The 21,984-nt window shown below is 39.5% G+C and overlaps 1 protein-coding gene across 3 annotated transcripts in view; it reads left to right on the plus strand.

Annotated features, from left to right (window-relative positions):
* BARD1 (BRCA1 associated RING domain 1) overlaps positions 1 to 21,984 on the plus strand; it is a 111,851-nt gene that overhangs the window by 63,663 nt on the left and 26,204 nt on the right. For all 3 annotated transcript variants that reach the window (XM_058186071.1, XM_058186084.1, XM_058186078.1), the window contains 3 exons: positions 7,816 to 7,896; positions 8,470 to 8,642; positions 11,880 to 11,988. In XM_058186071.1, coding sequence (XP_058042054.1) covers positions 7,816 to 7,896; positions 8,470 to 8,642; positions 11,880 to 11,988 — 363 coding nt within the window. The remainder of the gene's footprint in view (positions 1 to 7,815; positions 7,897 to 8,469; positions 8,643 to 11,879; positions 11,989 to 21,984) is intronic.

Genomic DNA, 21,984 nt, shown 5'->3' on the forward strand with positions numbered 1-21,984 from the left:
TCATGTCCTGTGGTTTTAAGGTGCTGGAAAAGGGAGGAGGTTTTTTTCTTCTTTTCTGACTGCATTCTTGTGTTCTGCGATGCGTGCATTTATTCTCCTATTAGTTTGTCCAATGTAGGTGGCTGGGCAGATTTTGCATGGTATTTCATAGACTCCTTGGTTTTCTAGATGGATCTTGTCTTTGGGGTTTCTTAAGATGTTGGCTAATTTTGGTCTGTGCAGAAGGTTGTCTTGATGTTGTGTTTGTGGAGAATTTTGCTGATTTTATCTGTGGTGCCTTTGATGTACGGGAGGAGGGCGATGCCGTTTTCTTGTTCTGTGTCTTGGTTCTTGGGCGGTGTCTCACTTTGGATTAGGTTGGTAATTGTGTTTCTTTGGAATCCGTTGGAGATTAATACGTTTGTGAGAGTGTGTAATTGAGTTTTCAGGTGGTCTTTGTCGGCTAGGCGTTTGGTTCTGGAGATGAGAGTCTTGGCTACGGAGTTGATCTGTGCAGGGTGGTGATGTGATTGTGCATTTAAGTAGCAGTTGGTGTATGTTTTTTTCTGGTAGATGGTGTGTCCTAGGGAGCCGTTGAGTTTTTTGTAGATTAGGATGTCCAGAAAGGGGAGATGGTTGTTAGCTTCTATTTCCATAGTGAATTGTATTTTGGGGTGTAGGCTGTTGAGATGTGTGAGGAAGTTGTCCAGTTTCTCCTTTCTATGTGGCCAAATTACGAAAGTGTCATCTACGTATCTAAGCCGGAGTTTGGGTTTGAGTTCAGATTTATCTAAAGTGTTGGTTTCAAAGTATTCCCTGTATAGGTTTGCGATGATGGGTGAGAGGGGTGATCCCATAGGTGCTCCTTCTATCTGTTTGTATCTTTGTCCATTATGGATGAAGTATGTGTTGGTTAGGCAATGGTTGGTTAGATCTAGGATTTGTTGGGGGGGTTGTATTTGTTTTGGAGTCTGTCAAGGCTTCTTTAATAGCACTTTGGTGAAGAGGGATATGACATCAAAGCTCACAAATAGGTCGCTGGGTTATAGGTTTTGTTTCTTTATTGTTGCTATGAAGTGGAATGAGTTTTGTACATGTGAGGTGATGGATTCTGCGTAGGGCTGAAGTTGTTTGGCAAGGAATTTGGCGAGATTTTGTAGAGGTGAGCCTATGGATCTGAGTGGTGTTCCTTCTTTGTGTATCTTGGGGAGGCCATAAAGCTTGGGGCATCTGGTTGATTTTTCTCTGGGGATGATTCTTTGCTGGATCTCTTCACTGATGGGGGAGGCTTTTATTTTGGATTTGGTGGTTTTTTCCAGGTAGGTGGTGGGGCCCTATGCAGAATCCATCACCTCACACATACAAAACTCATATATATATATTGTTTTTTTCTATCGAAGCAAGTCTACCCAAATATGGAAGGGTAAGGAGGGAGCATACGGCTTCCCTTTCGCCTTTCAGCCCCAATCCAGGAGCCGTCACAGGCAGTTGCTTTCACAACAAACTATTTTCTGTTAAATTTATATTAACACAAAAGCAACTGGCTGCCTTTTCTGTTTCTAAGAAGATAACTGTTGTTTCTAATTCTTTGTTTGCTTGTATTAGACTTTCATTTCATCTACTCTTTTTTCCTCCTTTCCCATTCTCTTCTCCATCTCTTGTAGTTTTTGTTCATTCTTCATAATTTGTTGTTGAAAGCATTTGAATTTCCCATCCATCGACTTCATCTTTTCTTTGAATTCTCCAGTATCACTCTTCACTTCCCCTATCTCTTTTTTCAAGTCTTCGTGGTTTTTCAACATTACGTCCTGCATTGATTGTAGCATTGATTGCAAATCTTTGAATGAATTAGTTCTTTCTTGTTGCATCATCTCTTCTATGGATCTTTGTCCTGCTGGACTCAGTTCAACTGCTGTGATTTGGGCTGCTTGCCTCCTTCCTGTACCAATTCTCATTAGATTAGGAATACTTGTCATCTTTAACACCGTTTTAAACCAACCCTCCCACTTGTTGGCAATCCTCGTATTTCCTCCTGCACCCCAGAACTATCAATTGATCTATTCCGTGCCTACTTGTATCAAAGTTTGCATTTTTTATATATTTTAAAATTGTGTATTGAATATATTAAATTTTATGATACTGAACCTTGTAATATATACAATAGATATTGCTAAATATAAAACACTATTAACAAAGATAATTAAATGGTTTATAAATTTTAAATACTTTAAATTTTATTTAAATTTTAAATAAGTTTGAAAAATAATTTCAAACTGTAATCTTAAATTACCTATCTGTTATAATAATCAATGGCAGAGATAAATTGATAAAGAGGTATATTGTAGAATCACTTATATTAATAATTTCTTCTTGCCATAACAACCACCGTCTGATTTGCAGTTACTCTACTTATTAATATATAAATATAATATATAAATATAATCAACAAAGTCTAACAGATATAGAAAGTCTTTCACCCTTGCAGTACAATCAATTTCTTATTTTTATGTAGCTTCTTTTAGTCCTTTAAGTTAACAAGTTCTTGTTTAGCTGCTGTATTTATTTTTGTGGATAAGTAAGTTTTAACCCACAGTCTTTCCGTTTTTCTAGAGCAGAGTTCTCTTTATTTCTTTTATTCTGTTTTATTTATTTTTATTGTCTTTTCCTCTCTTTTAAACTGTTGCTTGTGTCTATTTTCTTCTTAACTAGCAGGTTTCTCCCTTGCCTCCGTCTATGTTACTCAGCATTCAATCCTTATTCAAGATGTCAACCTCCTCAGATTCGCCAGCACTTTTTACTTTCCAACTTTAAGTTGTTTTAGTATCTTATTATAAGTTCTTTGTAGACAAAAGAAACCACCCTTGGTCTTTTTTCTTTCTCAGCCAGTAAGGTCTATTGCATTGCAGTAAGCCCTTCTATGCCTGAACTTGCCTTTCACCGCTGTTTCACGGGGGAAGAGCTTTCTTCCCTCCTTCTTCCTGGGGCCCCTTTTCTCCTCTTCCCTTATCGGAAATCCTCTGGGAAGTTCTCTTGCCCCGGATCACTCACGTGGAGTTGCCAGGATCAAATTCCACCAGATCCATCACACAGTTGTCCCGTTGGTTCACTGCTATTCTTCATCTAGCTGTCAGCTGTCATTTCTTCGCTGCCGCCATTGTGGGCTGTCTCTTTCCCCCATCTGGCTTCTCCAAGGCTTTCCTACTTTTCTCAATCCTGACTGCCGTCAAGAACTGCTCCGCGGGGCTCCTCTTTCTTCCATTCCCCCTCCGAGGGACCTGGAACTCCAAAAAGTCCGCCAAGTGATTGGAAGCAGCTACAAAAGCGGCACTCTGATCCAGAGAGCCATCTCGCACACTCATTCTCTTTGACAGCTGGCCCCATCCCCCAGCCTTCTATCTTTCTGAGGTCAGTAAAATGAGCACCCAGATTGTTGGGAGCAATATGCTGACTCTGTAAACTGCTTAGAGAGGGTTATAAAGCACTGTGAAGTCTATGTGCTATTGCTATTGCTATTCTCAGTAACAAGTGGCAGACTAATCAAGAATTTATGCTAGCATATCACTGGTGAAATTGGCATGTAGTTTCTTTTGGTATAGTTGATTTTATTTATTGTCAGATTTTATAATGTGCGACACACCACAATAATATCAATTAACAATTGTTGAGGCCGCCAACAAGAGCAAGAACCAGAATTTTATATCTCCCTCAACACCTGAAGCAGTAAAAGGAAGTAGAGAAGACCCCCTTGTTAATTCCTTAATTTTTAAAAATAACTTTTTCCTTGTGAAAATGGAAAAGAAATTGGGTGTAAGTATACAGTACATATTTGTATAGTATTTGTATTTTATTTATTAAATTTATATGCCACCCATCTCATTTTTGTAGCAACTCTGGGCTATTTTAAAATGGTAAAAAGATATATAAAGGTAAAGGTTCCCCTTGCACATACGTGCTAGTCGTTCCCAACTCTAGGGGGTGGTGCTCATCTCCGTTTCAAAGCCGAAGAGCCAGCGCTGTCCGAAGACGTCTCTGTGTCATGTGGCTGGCATGACTCAACGCCAAAGGTGCACAGAACGCTATTACCTTCCCACCAAAGGTGGTCCCTATTTTTCTACTTGCATTTTTTTACATGCTTTCGAACTGCTAGGTTGGCAGAAGAAAAAGATATATATAAAAGTTAAAATTAGTAAGGATTTAATAGAGGCTAAAGCTAAGGAGACAGACAATAATGGGAATGGAATTTTCTTTCTTATCCTGTCAAACACCTCTAGCACAGAGCATCCCCATCAGGGCCCCAAGCTAGCTGGCAGAGCCAGATTTGAAGACCCTTCCAGAAGTCCATTTTATACAGCTATTCCAACTTTATATTATCCACATTGCTAATTTTTATTTGTTTTTGTTGTATATGTCTTTATAAGTCTTTTAGCCTATTTTGATTTTAAGGTTGTCTTTTAGTCAACGTTTTTTGTCTTCATGAATTGATATTGTCAATTTAGTTTTGAATATTTGAATACTAATTCTCTTGTGCTGCTTAATAAAGTTAAGATTTTATTTATGGTCAGCATTTGCTATGTTTGACTCCTGGTTAATTTCTTTATTTTTTAAAATAACCTTTTACATGTGAACATGGAAAAGAAAAAAAATGCCAAAGTCTAATTTTAAAACACAATAAACTTTTTTATGAGGGATGATGATGGTGATCATTACTCTCAACCTATGTATTCCACCCTAGGAATTGTAGGCAGTGTACAAACTAAAGTATAAAAAAGCAAGAATTAAAAAGGGGGGGAAACTTTTAGGGACTGTCTTGAAAGGGCTGGAATTAGCTAAAAGGAAAAGTTTCCTGTTTCATCCTATTCCCCACCCAGCCATGGATTGTTCATTTGGATTGCACTATTAAGTAGCTGCAAGTATTTTCTGAAATATCTTATCCAATTAAACTTGTCAGTGTAATAGAAACAGTCTCATGGCAGAGTAAATGGAAAATACATTTAATTCTTCTGGGACTTCATTAATTATCAGATAAATCTATACTGTTTTCATTACTAGGTAAAGGTAAACATACGTGCTAGTCGTTGCCGACTCTAGGGGGCGGTGCTCATCTCCGTTTCAAAGCCGAAGAGCCAGCGCTGTCCAAAGACATCTCCATGGTCATGTGGCCGGCATGACTCAACGCCAAAGGCGCACGGAATGCTGATTTCATTTTTGTTTTTGTTGTATATGTCTTTATAAGTCTTTTAGCCTATTTTGATTTTAAGGTTGTCTTTTAGTCAACGTTTTTTGTCTTCATGAATTGATATTGTCAATTTAGTTTTGAATATTTGAATACTAATTCTCTTGTGCTGCTTAATAAAGTTAAGATTTTATTTATGGTCAGCATTTGCTATGTTTGACTCCTGGTTAATTTCTTTATTTTTTAAAATAACCTTTTACATGTGAACATGGAAAAGAAAAAAAATGCCAAAGTCTAATTTTAAAACACAATAAACTTTTTTATGAGGGATGATGATGGTGATCATTACTCTCAACCTATGTATTCCACCCTAGGAATTGTAGGCAGTGTACAAACTAAAGTATAAAAAAGCAAGAATTAAAGGAAACTTTTAGGGACTGTCTTGAAAGGGCTGGAATTAGCTAAAAGGAAAAGTTTCCTGTTTCATCCTATTCCCCACCCAGCCATGGATTGTTCATTTGGATTGCACTATTAAGTAGCTGCAAGTATTTTCTGAAATATCTTATCCAATTAAACTTGTCAGTGTAATAGAAACAGTCTCATGGCAGAGTAAATGGAAAATACATTTAATTCTTCTGGGACTTCATTAATTATCAGATAAATCTATACTGTTTTCATTACTAGGTAAAGGTAAACATACGTGCTAGTCGTTGCCGACTCTAGGGGGCGGTGCTCATCTCCGTTTCAAAGCCGAAGAGCCAGCGCTGTCCAAAGACATCTCCATGGTCATGTGGCCGGCATGACTCAACGCCAAAGGCGCACGGAATGCTGATTTCATTTTTTGTTTTCATTACTATGTAGGGCTTAATATACAAAACTTAATGAAAATTAAATGAGTTCAACTTTTGGGTTGTTTAAGAGACTCTGTTAAAAGCATTTAAAATTAAATATGTTGGTGTATTTCAGATCAATCTAAACTGAAATTGCAGGGTAGTCTTTCCTATTTTTCAGCTTTGACACTCATAGTAAATATCCTAAAAGCACATTGGTCTTGAAAAAGGATTCCAAAGTTTGATGAGTTTACAGTTAATTGAAACAAATGTAGCCATGTGTATGGTAAACTGGAATCCATGTTTTTTATTACTCATTAAAAGTAAAAAGAAAGGCAAAATCTCTGTTCTTGCAAACATGTCATGCACTCCTGATTTTTTGCAAAAATTCCTCTATAAGTGTACATAAATGCATATAAAGCTTATTTTTCATATTGATACACTGAATGGGATCATGGGGCAACCGTACCAAAAGTTAGCTCTAAAATATTCTAAAACTAGGTAAAGCAAGAGATCTATGAATAAAGTTACTGCTAACATGTTTAACTAGTCTTGTTGATTTACTAGTTTAAAAAAGCAGTAAACAGCTTTTTGAGTGATCATTTTGCTTTTCAGTTTCAAGATAATTGATACTGATACACAAAGGCTGGGTATCTTATAACAGTTCATTTAGTGATTGTTCAAAGTTACAACAGCACTAAAAAAAGTGATTTATGAGCATTTTTCACATTTACAACTGTTGTAGCATCCCTATGGTCCACATGATCAAAATTCAGACACTTGGTAACTGACTCATATATATGACAGCTGCAATGTCCTGGGGTCACGTGATCACCTTTTGTGACCTGACAAGCAAAGTCAAGGGGAAAGTCAGATTCACTTAAAATGTGTTGTTAACTTAACTGCAGTGATTCACTTAGTTGTGGCGAGAGACGTCGTAAAATTTGGCAAAATTCATTTAACAAATGTCTCACTTAGCAGACATTTTAGTAGTACGATCATTTTTACCATAGAAATTCCCCCCCAACAATGATAAACGTAGCTTTCCCTTCTTAACCTGCACTTCATTTCATTCCATACCTTCACATAGCTATTTTGAAATAACATACGATCATCATCATCATTCATATTAATCTTGATAATACCCAGATATTTTACTTTGTGCAGTGCATATCAATTTCACCCATTTAATAAATGTTTCTCAGCTTAATGAGAGGTCAGGATAGAAATAAGCATAATAAATAAGGGATAATTTAGCAAGAGTATAATGCATTAATGATTGCTAGTCTTATTTTGGGAGACAACAAGTAACTCTTACAAGGTAGACTGAATTCTGAGTGGAGGCAGACCTGGGGTTGAAAATCAACACCAGTTGTATGTGTTAGTGTTGCCACAGGTCTGTTAGTATGATTACAGTTAATTTGGGTAATCATATTTTTATCATGTTTGTGGTACACAATTTTTATCCTAGATTTCCATACTTTTACCATCATTATTTTAATTCATAGAATATTTCAGGCATTTTTCATAATGGAGATCAAATCTAATTTTAAAAGAGAAGGGGTTGTAACAATTGTATAGTTCTCTAGATGAGGGAAATAAATCAAAGAATTCAGAAATCAGAATATCAATTAACTATAATATATTTAATGTAAAAAGTAATTTTTAAACATTTGTATTTCTAAAAAACTTACATGTTTTACTTTATTCTGTTGGATATTTGATTCCTTCATACCTTACCGATCTTCCTATTTTTTATTTTGGGTTTATAGATAATCAATTGTTAACGTTTAATAAACTTTAATGCTTTATGTTTTCATTTCCTTTTTCTAGGGTAATCTTTCTGCTGTTGAATGCTTGTTGAAAAAAGGAGCTGATCCCAACATTAAAGACAATGCTGGTTGGACACCACTGGTAATTTAAATGGTTCATTCCTTCCATTCTTCCTTTGTTCTTTATCTCACTCTTGTTGAGACTATGTGATACAGGGGATGATTTAGATGAACTCTTTCCCAGCTTGTCCTGAAGAAAAATGAAAAAACTTCATTTGTTTAATAAACTCAAATAGTTTTGAGATCCTCTTTCCTCTTGCTTTTCCTGTTATTTTTTCCTACATTGTTCTTTCTGAATTAAACCAGTTTCTTTCTTCAGATGAATTTCTGTTGCATTTTCAGATGCAAGAGAAATGGATTTTAAAAGTCTAAGCAGAATCTGGAAAGTCGTAAAATACATTACGGATAGTTATTTTGTGTTCATTTTTTTTCTGCCAGATAAATTTCAAACATAAGCTTTTTTCCTTTACATACATAAAGATTCCTAGAATGATTAATTTATACCTGCAAGCTATCTGGGAGTCAGTCTTGGTTGAAAAAATAAAAATCTGTAATTTAGGGGCATCGTTTTCCTGCTTTATCAAGCTTCAATTCTTAGTTGAGCCAATTCTTATTCTGTAACTTCTATATTGGTTTTTTCCCATCCAACATTTAGCATGAAGCCTGTAATCATGGACATAAGCAGATAGTTGAATTACTGATAAGACACGGGGCACTGTTGAATGTGACTGGGTATCAGAATGATATGCCACTTCACGATGCTGCCAAGAATGGACATATAGAAATTGTGGAACTGCTGCTTTTGCATGGAGCTTCTCGAGATGTGGTGTGAGTAATTTTTATCTGTTTTTGAACAAATGAATAGAGTTTTTTTGCAAGCCCATATTCCCACCCCCCTTCCCCCCAAAATACCCTCTGGCATCTAATTTTTTTGTTGACGGAGCTTTGTTTATTTGTATGGGAGAACACATGATGCAAATCCTTAGCCACCATCTGAATGGGCAATCAAAAGCTTATTACTGTAGACAACAAGCCACTTTAAGTTTCCCCCAATATTTAAATTAGAATTTGAATCCATATCTCTCTCATCCAAGGCAAAATGTCTGCTTTCTGTAATGTGCTTGTCCCCACTGTAATTTCAAAGTGAAGAAGTGTTTATCCAACGCTGCCAATCTATAATGCATGGGGCCACAGCATACCCTAAAAGTCTGGCTCTCTTCCTCTTCCACCCAGTCAGGCTAATTTTGTGAAGGGACAAAATTGGGGTTGCGAGCTTGCACCTCTGCATTTTGAATGAGAATATAATTGTTTTTGTGATTAGACAGCCTATTTAATCAAAAAACCAGAATATGTATGAGATACATACTGAAGCTGATGTATTTTTGTCAAGTATCTCCTTTGAAAGTCTGGCCTGCCAACAATTAATCCAATGTTTTATGTTTGAAATAGAGATTGTGAAGCAATTTTCTTCTTTGGCTGCTTCTTAATGACACCAATCAGTAACAGTTGAACATCTTCTTTTAAGCAGTACTGAAGAAATACCTGTTTGATGTACCATTCACAGAAGATGAATTGTAGCATATATCTATTCTTTGGTTTTATACCACTTTTTCTTGCAGCTTGGAAAACTAAACTGAAGAATTTAGTATGTTGTGGGTGTATGAGCGAATGTGAGAGAGACAGAGATTGGGGGTGGAATGGGGGAAGAAGCTCCATGCATCCAGGATTGTTTCTAGCTTGCAGTCTTTACAGCATCTAGGAGAGCTGGAAACTGAGATAGGCAATTTGTGATATAGAACTGATGATTGTACCTATTTACAAAATTATATAATGTGACTTTGGTATTGCCTAGAGATTCTGGAATAAGGCACTTTATAAATTTTATAAACAAACAAATAAATAAATTAGTGATTAGTATGGTGCTCATACTCTCTTTGATATTCACAATACTACATCCTTTTGTTGGAAGAAATATCCATCTGGGTTCAGTTCCAAGTGGGGACAAAGACACTGGAAACATGGAGGCTGCTTGGAAAGATGGTTTAATGGTGGCCAGGATCACATGGCTTGAGATCCTGAACAGAAAAGGGATGAGTTCCTGTGCGCTCCCTAGCTTTATGCTTTTTCTGAGCTTTGAACTTTCTGGGGCACAGGAAGAGTATCCTGATTGGTTGGTTGTCAGACTCCCAGGGGGTGGGGGTCTTAGCTAGTCTTGCTGGCTGATGTAATCTTCCCAGGTGTCATGTGAGTTTCAGTTGCTAGATGGGTCCTATTATGTTGCAGATGATGACCCATTGACAAAGGTGGGGAGAATGAGTTTCTACCTCTGACCCATTGTGGAGGGAGTCAGGAAGCTGCTTTGTCTTTAAAATATGTTTCTCCATTTCTCATCCAGGGAAATATATTCTGCCTTTTAAATATTTTCTAAAATATTTCCGTCTTCTAGGAGGTGGGGTGGGTGCTAACTTCCTACACTTTGATAGGGAGAATATATGACTGAATATCATATTCCATTAATATGATATTAACTGAAATTTAACAAGATCAAGTTATTTAAAAATGACTGAAAGCTTGCAAAATTTTCATGTAAAAACATTCACATTAAAATGTGCAAGATTTTCATTTTTTAAAAAAGTTGTTTAAGTTTAAGAAATGAGCACTCACAGCACTGTGTTAAATTTCACAATAGTGTTTACCACTTGAAAAGTTGCAGACTAATCCTATAAGCTTTAAACAGGCTTGCCTTAATTGAATCTATCCTTTCAGTCAAAATATATTTTATTGGAAAAATGAATTTTAACAATTAATTAAATGAGAGAATGTAAAATCTCTGTGACTCATGACGTCTAGTTTGAAGATAATAAAAATGTGTCTCCCTTGGAATCTGCAAAGTCCTATTTTTAAAAACTTTTCTTTGTCTAGCAAAACATGTGAAGCTATAAGCAGAAACTATTACATGACTCAGTGGATCTAGCCTTTAAAGTTAATCTTCTGCATAAACTACCGTATTTTTTGGAGTATAAGACGCACCTTTTCCCCCCAAAAAAGAGGGTGAAAATCTGGGTGCGTCTTATACTCTGAATGTAGCGACGCAGCTTCTCAAACGGAGGTTTCAGAGGCTGAAAGAAGCTTCAGAAAAGAAGGTCCCAAACTGAACTTCAGAAGCTTTTTTTCTGAAGTTCTGTTTTGGAGGCTTTCACAGGCAGAAAAAAAAAGCAAACAAAAAGCAAGGCACAGAGCTCAGAACCAAGGAACCTGTTGCTAAAATTCAGCTCTAGGAACAGCTGATTGGGGGTATTCCAGGAGGCCAATCCACCTGCCAATCAGCTTTTTTCTTATTTTCCTCCCGAAAAACTAAGGTGCGTCTTATACTCCGGTGCGTCTTATACTCCGAAAAATACGGTAACTAATCAGCTCCACTAATTTGGACATTACTGGTAGTCCTTGACTTACAACCACAATTGAGACCCAAATTTCTTGTTAAGCAATACAGTTAAGTGAGTTTTGCCCCAGTTTATGAGTTTTCTTGTCTCAGTTATTTAAGTGAATCTCTGCAGTTGTCAAGTTAGTAACACCGTTGTTAAATGACTCTGGGTTTCCCATTGCTTCTCAGAAGGTCACAAGAAGTGACCCTGGGACACATACCAGTTGCCAAGCATCTGAATTTTAATCATGTGACCTTGAGGATGTGTCAATGATTGTTAGTGTGAAAAATGGTCATAAGTCACTTTTTTATTGCTGCTGTAATTTTGAATGGTGGCTAAACAAATGGTTGTAAGTCAAAGTCTATCTGTACAGCATGTTGAAAATTCTGGTCAGTGCATAATATGAGATAACTAAAATGACCTGCTGGTTAAAAGTGAGCAGTTTCAATGTGTTGCATCCTTTTTATATTTCTTTGCTGTTCTTTATCCATCTGTCATAAATGTTAGTGGTTATAATTGGTTTTTTTATGCAATTTTTCTTGTAAATATTTGAAGAATATAAAAATTCTACAGTGATAATTAGGTGATTAGTAGTCTTATCCCTTGTTTACTTAAAATTTACCTTTCCTTCTTTTACTAGTAATATATTTGGTCACAAACCTGTGGATTATGCTGAAACAGAAGAGATGAAATCGCTTCTAATGCAACCAGGAAAGAATGATTCTTCTTCAATTATTCAGTATGCAGAAGTACGTATTATTTTCTTTGTTTAACTATAGTTTGGAATTATATAAAACTAGCCTTGTTAAGTGAGGGCAACATATAATTCTCAACAGTATTATTTGTAGTACTTCTCACTATTTTATCAAAGTACCTAAGTAATAAGCATTAAATTATAATTTAAGAAAAAGATATAAAACAGAGGTTCTCAACTTTTCCTTTATGTGATCATATTCAATAATTAAATCATAGAAAACCACTCCTTGATTAAAGGAACTAATTAATTTTGAGTCTCCCATGCAAATAAATAAGCAGAAGATAACAAAATAATGTAGCAAAAATACAATAATCATAAGATTATAAAAAGAAGTAATAAAAAGAGTGTTAGGCATAAGAAAGATAAAGCGAGTTACAACTAAGAACGTAAGTATTTTTTTAAGTTTACATTACAACAGAGCAAAAGTAGCAATCTGACTAACAGTTGGAAACACAACTTTGAAACGTTAGTTCAGTTCAAGACATGAGGACTTGAGTTTACTTAACATCAATAATTTGACCTGGATCTGTAAATGGGACAGTGGAAATAATAATAAATAACACCTGACACTTGACCATCCCCACAAGGAGAGAGATACGGTATAACAGAGTATTTTTAAAAAATCTCCCTTTGAGATAGTCTGAGGTCATGATTTGTGGGTGAAGGGATGTAAAAGACTTTCTCAGTGAGGAACTGAAAATATTTATCAGGTACTATGAGAGATTTCTATCAAGGGTGAAATCTAAAAAATTTCCCGACCGGTTTTGTGGGTGTGGCTTAATTGGTGGGTGTGGCTTGGTGGTCAGATGATTGGGTGCGCGTGGGCAATAACAATAAATAATAAAAATAATAAACAAAGTATAAAAAACAAGAGGTACCAAAAACCAACTTTCACACTTTACACATACACAACGCAACTGACTCATACACAATGTGAAAGCAGCTGCACTTCACACTTCACACAGCCACAAAAAGCTCAAAAACCAACTTTCACACTTTACACATACACAACACAACACAACTGACACACACACACACACACACACACAAAATACCACATACAGCTTTCTGAGATTTTGTGTGTTTGTGTAGCTTCCATTGTGTAGAGTGAAACACTACAGAAACACACCAAATCTCAGAAAGCTGCACAAATATTTTATTTTATTATTTTATTTTATTTTATTTTATTTATATTTTTTTAGATCGGGGTCTCCAACCTTAGTAACTTTAAGGTTTGTGGACTTCAATTCCCAGAGTTCCTCAGCCAGCAAAGCCAGCCTTAGTTGCTTAGTGATGAAATAGATTAGCTAAGCAACTGATTCTGAAAGTGAAACTGGGGCTTTTGGGCTGGGAAAAAAGCCATGCATTCGATCAGTAATCAGTAATCAGGTAAGTGCCTTAGAATCTCTTAAAAGGAGGTTTTCTACCTCCTTTTTAAGGTTCTGCTGATGAGGAACTCAGGTGAGATCGCCAGAGGAGCCTTTAATTTTCTTTTTTAAAGTTTAAATGCTCTGCCGATCTCAGCTAAGGGGCGGGATCCTCAAAGGCTTTTTTTACTTTTAAAGGCATGTTTCGGCTGAAGAAAAACCTGCTTTTAAAAGTAAAAAAAAACAAAACCCTCTGGTGCGGCTAAGCAGAGGCAGGGGGGGCGGGGCCAGGGATTTTTGCTACCAGTCCTTCGAACCAGCAGCCGCCATCGCTACCGGATCGCACAAGCCGGTCCGAACTGGGAGCATTTCACCCCTGGTTTCTATGTCTTTTATGATGATGTTACCAAGATTATATGGAACAAACTTTGTTCAGTTTGACTGTACAGATGACTACTGTAGTGGCATCTTTATTGGCATCACTTTTGGAAAGCCTCGCTCTAATATTTTCTCAGTTCCAAGAGAGGAGTTATCCCAAAGGGTGGATGACAAAAGTTTGTTCCATTGATTCCCAACTATGCAATGAAGAAAACAGAGTTTGGCAAAGTGGGATTCTGGAAAGTTTCTAATTTCTTATAATACCCTAACCACACAAGATCTAGCAATGATGGAAAATAGTCTTTTCTCCAGCCTTAGATAAGCAGTGGGATGCCCTGGAGGAGGCCTAAAAATAGCCTTGTGTGACTTCTTTCTCCAAATAAATAGGGTCTTACAAAGACCCTTGTGGGACCATTATTACTCTAGCTGAAATGTCAGTATGTAATTCAATTATTAATTTGAGATGTCACCTTTTGATGTTTGTCCTTGCTAGATCTTTATTTAGTTAACTTAAATTTAGTGTTAAATGTTAAATCAAAGTCATGTATAAGATTAGTAAATGTGACATAAAGTTGTTTTCTATGTCCTTTGGTATATTTCTGAATAAGAGTCTTCAGACTGATGCCATGATCTACTGTGTGGTGTCCTTTTCAAAATCCCATCTGTTTTGGATGGAAGAATTTTGTTTCTTCCTTCCAATCTTCTAATTTATTCAGAAGATATCTGGCATAAAGCTTAAAAGAGATATCTAGCAAACTAATTGGACAATAATTGACATATTGACCTATTAAAGATGTGGTAGATTATTGTTTCCAGTAGGCAGGTACAAACATGATTTTAACCATCAAGTTTGCAATGTATTGGATGCAAAAATGTCACTTTGTACATCCAGATAAAATATTTACACAATAGTGTGAAATAAATTATGTACATTGTGAATAACATAATTCTTAATATTATACATTATAGCACTCAGGGTAGATAAATTTATTATTTTCTTCTCAAACTACCTGCAAAACCCTCACAGACCATTTGTCAGTGTTCCAAGTAACAACCCTAAAGAAAGAAGACTCCAAGGCTTGAGTTTCCTCAAAGTTCCTTTTTATTGAAGTTGTCATATGGGCACATCTGGGCAAACCCGAATATGAAAGTTTCCAGGTTTTCCCCACCCAAGTGAAAGTTCAAATCCCTGCACAGCACCCTCATGTCCATCACAAGATCCAATCATCCACCGTCCAAACTGGAGACAACTCCCAGTCATCTGACTCCAGGTGCCAGGGCAATGCATCCTTGACTCTCTGAGAAAGGAATGTTATTTTGACTACATATCACCATACTCTATGCAATCCCCTGTCCCATTTTCCTACAGAAGAATATGTGGCAGGCCTGAAGGCCCAAATGTAAAAGATGGCTTCCAGGTTTGACACCATTATTGGTTCATAGACCATCAGTTAGAAAATGCTGTAATAGACTTCCCCTTGGTGTTGCGGCAAGATCGGACATGAGGAGTGGGTCTCTGTGCTCCCGTGCTGAATCCTCCCCATTGGTGGGCTCCGAGAGGAGCCAAAGCCTCCCTGTAGGGAAGCCAAAGCAAAGAGGAGTGCCCTCTCCTGCCTAACCCGGGGTTCTTCTTTCCTTCTCTGCCATGACTAGAAGTGGCAGCCTAAATATGGCTGCCACGAAGCTGGGACAACTGAGGAATACCTAAGACTGGCGCTGGAGCGGAGTTAGTGAACAGTTATTGGAGCTGAGTGAGGAGATATCTTTTTTTTTTTTCATTTAGTCCCTAAATTTAAAGGAAAAAAGAAGAAAATCCAGAAAAGAAAAGAAACTCTTAGAATTACCTTTTTTTAAGCGGTGAATAACCATAGAGAGAAAAATCCTAGACCCAAATGAAAGGAACTGAGGGGAGAAAAGCTAAAGATCTTTTAATCAAAGAAAATTGGATTCCAAACTGGATAGGTGTTGTTATGGAAAGGCATTAAAATATATTGGAACTATGTACCTGAATTGATTCAAGTATTTAATTTTGTTTCTATAAACTGAATTAATTTTGGATTTTAATTTACCACGTTTGAAACAAAGCTGAAACCTTTGTTGATATGGCTATCTACTGGTGAATGGAATATACTACACTCCTACAAATCTAGGAAGATTTTGACAGAAGAAATAAGCAACATCTTTTTGAAGGATTGTGGTGATACTAACTGTCCTATAATTAATTACTTTACTACTGTGATAAGGAAGACTTAAGTAAAGTGACTTCTTGTGTGGAAACTGTCTGGACTATTTAAATAGAATTGATTAATAACCCTGAGATGTAAAGAGCTATGATTATTGAACTTTTTTTTTATTGAAAAAGTTTTACAAAGTTTCTCCCCCCTCCCCCTCCCTTCACAAACCCCCCTCTGCCCCCCCCCCCGACTTCCCGGAACAAACACAAGGTATAGTTAAAAATAAAACAAACATATGCTAAAAAAATTTCCCTCTTAACTCAGTTATACTCCTACAATTCTCATCAAATCCTAACCTCCCCCAAAACAATGAGAAATAATACATCCTAATCATTCAAAGGCAATCTGATAACTCTTAGTCTGATATCTGGTTTGAATATAGTCAATCCATTTTTTCCATTCGTTTAAATATCTTTCTTGTATATTGTCTTTCAAAAAGGCTGAGATTTTTGCCATCTCAGCCAAATTGGCAACTTTCAATATCCATTCTTCTATTGTGGGTACTTCTTTTTTCTTCCAATACTGTCCTATCAGTAATCTTGCTGCTATTATTAGATTTAAAATCAATTTAGTCTCAATTACTGTAGAATCTGTAATAATTCCCAACAGAAAAAATTGCGGCAGGAACTTTATCTTCTTTTTCAAAACATTTTGTAAAGTCCACCAAATTTTTATCCAAAAGGCCTTTATATCCTTACAAGTCCACCAAATATGGAAATATGTAGCATCATCACAGTTACATCTCCAACATTTTGCTTGCATATCTGGATACATACATGATAGTTTCTTAGGATCTAAATGCCATCTGTAAAACATTTTGTAAAAATTTTCCTTTAAATTCTGTGCCTGCGTAAATTTAACATTTCTAACCCAAATTTTTTCCCAAGTGTCCAACAATATTGGTTCCTGAAAATTTTGTGCCCACTTTATTATACAGTCCTTTACCAAATCCCTTTCAGAATCTATTTCAAGTAACACATTATACAATCTCTTTATATGCTCCTGAGACTAATTTGCTTTACCAAATTTTCCTCTTTTTTCACTATACCAATTTTCTGATCTTCCTTCCATCTAGCATGTAATTGCCCATATTGAAACCAAGTATAATTTTTCCCTTCTTCTTTTAATACGTGCAAAGATTTTAATTGCAAACTACCTCTTTCAGTATATAAAAGATCTTTATATGTAATCATTTCCTGATTCTGTTCTATATTTATATTCTCTATTGTATGCCTGGGACTCGCCCACATAGGAACCTTGTAATTTAATTTATAAAAATATTTCTTCCAGACACGCAAGAGAGCAATTCTTAACACATGATTCTTAAAAGCCTTATCCACTTTTTTATCATAAATTAAATATGCATGCTATCCATATAGCAAGTCATAACCTTCTATATTCAGGATTCTTTCCTCCATTAAATTAAACCAATCACTTATTGCAGAGAGAGCAGTTGCTTCATAGTATAATTTAAAATTGGGCATTTTTAAACCTCCCCTTTCCCAGGAATCTTGAATTATTTTCATTTTAACCCTTGCTTTTTTACCTTCCCACATAAATTTATTAATTCCAGTCTGCCATTCCTCCAAATTCTTATCTTTCTTAATTATTGGTATCATCTGAAAGAGGAATAAGAATCTAGGTAAAACATTCATTTTGATAGCAGCTATTCTCCCCAGCAACGATAATTGCAATTTTTTCCAAACACCTTTTGAACTTTTTGCCATAAAACCTCATAATTATACTTGTACAATTTCACATTTGATGATGTAATATAAACCCCTAAATATTTAACCTTTTTTACAATTTCAAATCCTGTTATTTCCTCTAATTTTTCTTTCTGTTGTCTGGTCATATTTTTTATTATGACTTTTGTTTTATTCTGATTTACCTTAAACCCTGAAACCTTTTCATATCGATCAATTATTTCCAACAGAGATATACTTGAATTTATACGGTTTGTTAAAATAATCGCCAAGTCATCTGCAAAAGCTCTTAGTTTATATTCATGTTGTCTAACTTTGATTCCCTCTATCTCCTTTGCTTCTTGTATTTTATCCAATAATGGCTCCAGAGTCAAAATAAACAACAATGGTGATAAAGGACATCCCTGTCTTGTTCCTTTCGCAATCTTAAAAGCTTCTGTTAAGCTACCATTAATTAATTAATTAATTAATTAATTTATTTATTATTTAAATTTGTATACCGCCCTTCTCCCGAAGGACTCAGGGCGGTTCACAGCCAAGTAAAAATACAATACTATAAATACAAATTAAAATACAATTAAAAAACTTATTAAAATTGGCCAGAATTAAAATTTAGAACTAAAACCCATTAAAACCCATTAAAACACTAACCCAGTCCAGCGCAGATGAATAAATAGGTTTTAAGCTCGCGGCGAAAGGTTCGGAGGTCCGGAAGTTGGCGAAGTCCTGGGGGGAGTTCGTTCCAGAGGCGGAGCCCCACAGAGAAGGCCCTTCCTGGTGTCGCCAGACGACACTGTCGCGCCGATGGCACCCTGAGGAGCCCCTCTCTGTGAGAGCGCACGGGTCGGTGAGAGGTATTCGGTAGCAGCAGGCGGTCCCGTAAGTATCCCGGCCCTATGCCATGGAGCGCTTTAAAGACATTCACCAACACCTTGAAGCGCACCCGGAAGGCCACAGGTAGCCAGTGCAGCCGACGCAGGATAGGTGTCACCCGGGAGCCACGAGGGGCTCCCTCTATCACCCGCGCAGCTGCATTCTGGACTAACTGTAGCCTCCGGATGCCCCTCAAGGGGAGCCCCATGTAGAGAGCATTGCAGTAGTCCAGACGAGACGTCACAAGGGCGTGAGTGACTGTGCACAAGGCATCCCGGTCTAGAAAGGGGCGCAATTGGTGCACCAGGCGGACCTGGTGGAAAGCTCTCCTGGAGACGGCCGTCAAATGGTCTTCAAAAGATAGCCGTTCATCCAGGAGAACGCCCAAATTGCGCACCCTCTCCATCGGGGCCAATGACTCGCTCCCAACAGTCAGCCGCGGACTCAGCTGACTGTACCGAGATGCCGGCATCCACAGCCACTCCGTCTTGGAGGGATTGAGCTTGAGCCTGTTCCTCCCCATCCAGACCCGTACGGCTTCCAAACACCAGGACAGCACTTCGATGGCTTCATTGGGGTGGCCCGGTGTGGAAAAGTACAGCTGGGTGTCATCAGCGTACAGCTGGTACCTCACACCGAAGCCACTGATGATCTCACCCAGCGGCTTCATATAGATGTTGAACAGAAGGGGCGAGAATCACCCTGCGGCACCACAAGTGAGGCGCGCGGTGACCTCTGCCCGTCAACACCGTCTGCGACCGGTCGGAGAGATAGGAGGAGAACCACCGATGAACGGTGCCTCCCACTCCCAATCCCCCCAGCCGGCGCAGCAGGATACCATGGTCGATGGTATCGAAAGCCGCTGAGAGGTCTAATAGGACCAGGGCAGAGGAATAACCCCTATCCCTGGCCCTCCAGAGATCATCCACCAACGCGACCAAAGCCGTCTCAGTGCTGTAACCGGGCCGGAAGCCGGACTGGAACGGGTCCAGATAGACAGTTTCCTCCAGGTGCAGGGGGAACTGATATGCCACCATACTCTCTACAACCTTCGCCGCGAAGCGAAGGTTGGAGACTGGACGATAATTACCTAAAACAGCCGGGTCCAGGGAAGGCTTCTTGAGGAGGGGCCTCACCACCGCCTCTTTCAAGGCGGCCGGAAAGACTCCCTCCAACAAGGAAGCACTCGTAAGCCAGCCTCGTGTCACCTCCTGAGTGGCCAGCACCAGCCAGGAGGGGCACGGGTCCAGTAAACATGTGGTGGCATTCAATCTACCCAGCAACCTGTCCATGTCCTCGGGAGTCACAGGGTCAAACTCATCCCACACAACATCACCAAGACCGCCCTCAGACGTCCCGTCCGAATCACTACAATCTTGGTCCAGACCGTCCTTCAGCTGAACGATTTTATCGTATAGATAACCGTTAAACTCCTCAGCACGTCCCTGCAACGGGTCATCCGCTCCCCTGGTGAAGGAGGAGCGGTCACCAAACAGGGCAGCTGGGCGGTTATCTGCCGACGCAATGAGGGAGGAGGCGTAGCAGCGCCTCGCTTCCCTCAGTGCCACTAGGTAGGTCCTAGTATAGGATCTAACTAGTGTCCGATCAGCCTCTGAATGGCTGGACCTCCAGGAACTCTCTAGGCGTCTTCTCCGGCGTTTCATCCCCCTCAGCTCCTTGGAGAACCAAGGAGCCGGTTGGGATCTACGCCGGGTCAGAGGCCGCAAAGGCACGACACGGTCTAAAGCCCCAGCCGCAGCCCGTTCCCAGGCTGCAGCTAGTTCCTCTGCCGTGCCGTGAGCCAGACCCTCAGGAAATGGCCCAAGCTCCGTCCGGAACCTCTCTGGGTCCATCAGGCGCCTGGGACGGTACCAACGTAATGGTTCCGTCTCCCTGCGGTGTTGGGTAGCGGTCAGAAAGTCCATGCGAAGAAGAGAGTGATCTGACCATGACAAAGGTTCAATGACTATTTCCTTTAAGTCCAGATCTCTCAACCACTGACCAGAGACAAAAATCAGATCCAGTGTGCCACCCCCGATGTGAGTGGGGCCATCCACTACTTGAGTCAGGTCCAAGGCCGTCATGGAAGCCAAGAACTCCCGAGCTACCGTCGATGACGAGCCGGCAGATGGCAGGTTAAAGTCCCCCATGACTAAAAGTCTGGGGTCTCCACCGCCACCCGGCAAGCACCTCTAGGAGCTCGGGCAGGGCAGCTGTCACGCAGCAAGGAGCCAGGTACGACCAGCAAGCCCATCTGACATCTATGACCCCACCTCACAAGAGGATTCACACCCGGCTATCTGAGGTACAGTGGTCTCCTCGGCTCTAGACTCTCTTTGATCACAACCGCCACCCTCCACCCCTACCCTGGGCCTCGGCTGATGGAATGCACGGAAACCCGGTGGGCACATCTCAACCAGGGCACACCCCTTCATTGCCTAACCAGGTCTCCATGCGCCTATAATATCCGCGGCACCCCTGAATTAGATCATGTATTAGGGGGCCTTATTGGCCACGGACCGTGCATTGCATAACATCAGACGAAGGCCCAGGTTCTGAGTCCTGACCATCCGGGAACGGGTAAAGTTAGATCGGGCACGCGATCGCCTGCATACATCGAACGCGTGACCCCTATGTCGACACGATCCCCCTTCCGCCATATCTGCCCCTCCCACTTACCGTGCCAATAGACTCACCTCACACAAAGGAACACCTCCCCCATAACCTCCGAACCCATTTGATAATCGCCACGAGCATGCGCTGGAACTGGTTTCCTCCCGACGGGCTACCCCATCACCCGCCCTACCCTCCCACCCCTTAAAAATGCCCTGTCTAAAACCCCAAAGGCTCTTTCTTCTGCATGCCACCTCTGTGGGTCCCAAGACCGTCATTGAGGCTGGCCCTTGGTAGCGATATGGGCCATTCCTAGGGGCACCTCGCAGGCACAAGAGTTCACGTGCAGTGTAGCGCATAGGAAAGTGCGAATCGGCGAGGGATGCTAAGATGGTAAAATCCCAAAGTAATAGAAATGGTAAATCTTCCAGCGGGAGTCCAGATGGTCAAAGGACAAATGGAGCAGGAACCGGATAGCGATGACAAAACAGGAACAGACAGTCCGACAGTCTCCATGGCGTGCCTATGGGGAGCAGTTCTACAATAGATCTTAATTAGGTAGACGTGGCTAGCGGTCTGTCCAAGTCCCGAGACCAGTCCAAGCTAGTCCAATCCAGTCCAATCCACTCCATCCCGCAGATGGACATGCATGACCGCCCAGTTTAGATGACCCATGGTCCGGGATAAGGGGGGGGGGCGGAAATAAAATGGAGCAAGCCAGGCCATAAGGCCACAAAGGAAAATACGATGGAGCAAGCCAGGCCACCAGGGGCCATTCGATGACACACGATGAAACAATGCGACCAAACAGGCCAGG

Source organism: Ahaetulla prasina, chromosome 1 (genome assembly GCF_028640845.1).
Source record: "Ahaetulla prasina isolate Xishuangbanna chromosome 1, ASM2864084v1, whole genome shotgun sequence".
Lineage (NCBI taxonomy): Eukaryota > Metazoa > Chordata > Lepidosauria > Squamata > Colubridae > Ahaetulla > Ahaetulla prasina.